The 4037-nt window shown below is 46.3% G+C and overlaps 1 protein-coding gene across 1 annotated transcript in view; it reads right to left on the reverse strand.

Annotated features, from left to right (window-relative positions):
• LOC109920709 (adhesion G-protein coupled receptor D1-like) overlaps nt 1-4037 on the reverse strand; it is a 26810-nt gene that overhangs the window by 6056 nt on the left and 16717 nt on the right. Inside the window, exon 10 of the mRNA XM_048611763.1 lies at nt 2392-2499. Within this exon, the coding sequence (XP_048467720.1) occupies nt 2392-2499 (108 nt within the window). The remainder of the gene's footprint in view (nt 1-2391; nt 2500-4037) is intronic.

Below are 4037 nucleotides of genomic sequence, written 5' to 3' on the forward strand. Positions count from 1 at the left end.
TTAACTCTGATGTTTTTCTTCACAGATGCTGCCAGACCTGCTGAGCTTTTCCAGCAACTTCTGTTTTTGTTCCTGATTTACAGCATCCGCAGTTCTTTTGGTTTTTATATAGACTCATTGTTAAATTCTCTCAAGGAGGTATGGTGGCCTGAATGGGCTCTTTCTGTGCTGGAAGAGCTGATGATTATGTAAGAAAGTGACCTCTTCAAAAGTAATTCACTGAGTGAGTCTTTAGGGATGTTTCCAGGATGTGATAAAGATCGGAAGGTTCTCTCTGTTTCTTCTTACTGCCCACATTTTCTTTCTCATCTTCGAAGGATTTCCAGTTGTAAAAGGATGTTTCAAAGAAAACATTGGAATTGCCTTGTCTTTTCTCTGATGACTCACAGGGACACGAGAAATGTTATGTTTCATTTCCAATTTCAATGTCAAATTCCGAAAATTGTAAATTACTGACTGGTGTCATTCAAGGCCTGGGATTAATTTTAATCCAGCAATTCCTACAAATGTCACTCTCACAATTTTACAACATGTTCCTGGCAGCTGGAACTGAGTCTTAAGATAGAACATTCATAAATTTACTCTTTCATCGAATTTTAAAAGCCTAAGAAAGATTCAGTCCCAATTTAGTTGATGTTGACATAACTGGCAATGAATTCTAACTAGGATCAGGATTCAGGGGCAGTTGCGGGGAAGGGGATGGTGGAAGGAGAAAGCTGGATGAGGTAAGTGGCCTGATAGTGGCAGCACCAGACAGGGCTGATTGTAAACCTCACGTTCTGTGCCAACATCACCAGCCAACTACCTGCCTGAAACAGACAGAATCTGGAGGTGAAGTTGTGGCTCATTGGCAAGGTGAGCTCTCACAGATAGGGGTTTTCCACACAATCTCCAGATCAACAAGAGGGATGGGGTCAGAAAGACAATCCTGGGGCAACAGAAAACCAAACTGTTCCCTGTGGGATCTGGAGAAACTCTGCTTCATCCTCAGGTTCCAGTCAGAAAGTCACACCGTTGGGCTGGATGTGCCATTGTTCGTGCCATTGAGGGTTTTAATAACACTGCACTTTTGTTTGAAAGTGAAGAATTTAAATGATTTTTTTTTCTTTGTTCATTCACAGGATGAAGCGTCGCTGGCCAGACCAGCATTTATTGTCCATCCCTAATTGCCCAGAGGGCAGTTAAGAGTCAACCACATTGCTGTGGGGCTGGAGTCACATGTAGGCCAGACCAGGTAAGGATAGCAGTTTCCTTCCCTGCAGGATGTTAGTGAACCAGATGGGGTTTTCCCTGAAAATCAGCAATGGTTTCATGGTCATTTGACTCTTAATTCTAGACATTCCACCATTGGCCAAGGTGGGATTTGAACCGGGGTCACTAGAATATTAGCTGTGTTTCTAGATTAATAGACAAGTGACTAAGGCCATTGCCTCCCCCTATAATGGCAGAGAGATCACCTGACGGACAAGAGAGACTGAGTTTCTACAACCACTGACATGAATATACAGGACACCTTTCTGTACAACTCCCCTAGCAGACTCCCAGCCTGTCATCATTTAAACTGTCTGGGGAAAAGGATTAAGAACAAGAAATACCAGCGGTCTCACTTACACAAACTGTGACATGTGTAACCTACCGGAACCCATTCTGCATTAAGACAGCTGAAGATATCTCGACACAGAAACTGAACTGGGCTCACCATATCAACGCAGGGGCTACAAGAGCAGGTCAGAGGCTGGGAATACTGCAGCAAGTAACTCACCTCCTGACTCCCCAAAGCCTGTCCCACCATCTACAAGGCACAAGTCAGGAGTGTGATGGAATACTCCCCACTTGCCCGGATGGGTGCAGCCCCAACAACACTCAAGAAGCTTGACACCATCCAGGACAAAGCAGCCCCCGCTTGATTGGTACCACATCCACAAACATCCACTCCCTCCACCACCGACGCTCAGTAACAGCAGTGTGTACTATCTACAAGATGCGCTGCAGAACTTTACCAAAGACCCTCAGACAGCACCTTCCAAACCCATGACCACTTCCATCTAGAAGGACAAGGACAGCAGATACATGGGAACACCACCCCCTGCAAGTTCCCCTCCAAGCCACTCACCATCCTGACTTGGAAATATCTCGCCGTTCCTTCACTGTCACTGGGTCAAAATCCTGGAATTTCCTCCCTAAGGACATTGTGGGTCAACACACAGCAGGAGGACTGCAGCGGTTCAAGAAGGCAGCTCACCCCCACCTTCTCAAGGGGCAACTAGGGACGGGTAAGCCAGTAACGCCCACATCCCATGAGTGAATTAAAGAAGTTTGACAGAGAAACTGAACTAATAAGGGGGAGGGTGGGACTGTTTATTAAGACACATTTTGATAGAAGCTACTTACTTTTCCTGTGGAAAGCCTCCCCTGGGACCAGGATGTAGCTCATTCCTCGAGCTGGGAACCGGTAACTAGTCAGACTTGAGGCATCTGGAACTTTGACTAACGAATAATCTGTAACCAGAAAGAAAGCGATTAGTTAGATATTTTCTCCACCTCCAGTAGGGTATGATAAACTCCACCTGATTCCATCTGATGGTGTCTGTGGGACAGTAACCAGTCACTCACAGCTCAAGTGAGTCTGTGCTAATGTCCTTCAATGTGAACAAACACAAAGAACACCCCCCCCACGCAACCCGGCACCCCGTCACCCACCCCGGCACCCAGGAGGGGAAACTGAAGCAGGGAAGGGGATTTCAGTGAATTTACATAACTTGGAAAAGTTGGAAGTATTCTCCTCAGAGACGAGAAAGGAAAGATTTAATCAAGGTGCTCATAATCACAGAGCTGTGTTGATGGAGGAAACGCTGGTAAATCTAAAGAATCAAGAACGAGATGGGGATGAGTTTTGTTTTCACACAGTTCGTTGCTGAGATCTGGAATGTGCTGCCCGAAAGAGCTGGAGGGTGGCGGGGGGGGGGCGCAGTGAGGGAATGGACTGATAGTGCAGGAACTTTCTAAAGGAAATTGGATAAATATTTAGAAGCATAGAAAAGTACCAAACAGGGTCAGGAGTAGGCCATTCAGGCCTTGAGCCTGCTCTGCTATTCATTATAACCATGGCTGATCATCCACCCCAATCACCTGCTCCTGCTTCTCCCCTTATCCTTTGATCCCTTGAGTTTCAAGTGCCATATCCAACTCCTTCTCATAATCATACAATGTTTTAGCCCTGACTTCTTTCTGTGGTAGGGAATTCCACAGGCTCACTGCTCTCTGGGTGAAGAAATTTCTCCTCTCCTTCCTAAATGGTTTACTCCGTATCCTCAGTCTGTGACCCCCTGGTTCTGGATTCCCCAGTCACCGTGAACATCCTTCCTGCATTGACCCCATCTAGACCAGTTAGAGTTTTACAGATTTCCATGAGATCCCACTCCTCATTCTTCTAAAAGCCAGTGAATATGGTCCTAATTGATCCCATCTCTTTTCATACGTCAGTCCTGCCATCCCCGGAATCAGCCTGATAAACCTTTGCTGCACTCCCTCGTGGCCAAGCGGATCATTCCTCAGAAAAGGAGACCAAAACTGCACAAATTATATTCCAGGTGTGGTCTCACCAAGGCCCTGTCTAACTGTAACAACACATCCCTGCTCCTGTAGTCAAAACCTTTCGCATTGAAGGCCAACATACCATTTACCTTCTTTACCGCCTGCTGTACCTGCAGGTTTACCTTCAGCAACTGGTGTACAAGGACACCCAGGTCCCGCTGCACACTCCCCTCTCCCAATTTATAGAATCATAGAATTGTACAGTACAGAAGGAGGCCATTTGGCCCATCTTGTCCGTATCGGCTCAGCTCATCCCACTCTCCAGTCTCCACCACTCTCCCGGGCAGTGCATTCCAAATCCCAACAACTCTCTGAGTAAAGAAGTTTCTCCTCATCTCACTAAATTTATAGCCATTCAGATCATTCAAAGAGGAAACACGACAGATCTGTGCAGAGAACACAACAGTTGGAGATAACACAGTGTGGGGCTGGATGAACACAGC

The sequence above is a fragment of the Rhincodon typus genome, chromosome 24 (genome assembly GCF_021869965.1).
Source record: "Rhincodon typus isolate 14 chromosome 24, sRhiTyp1.1, whole genome shotgun sequence".
Taxonomy (NCBI): domain Eukaryota; kingdom Metazoa; phylum Chordata; class Chondrichthyes; order Orectolobiformes; family Rhincodontidae; genus Rhincodon; species Rhincodon typus.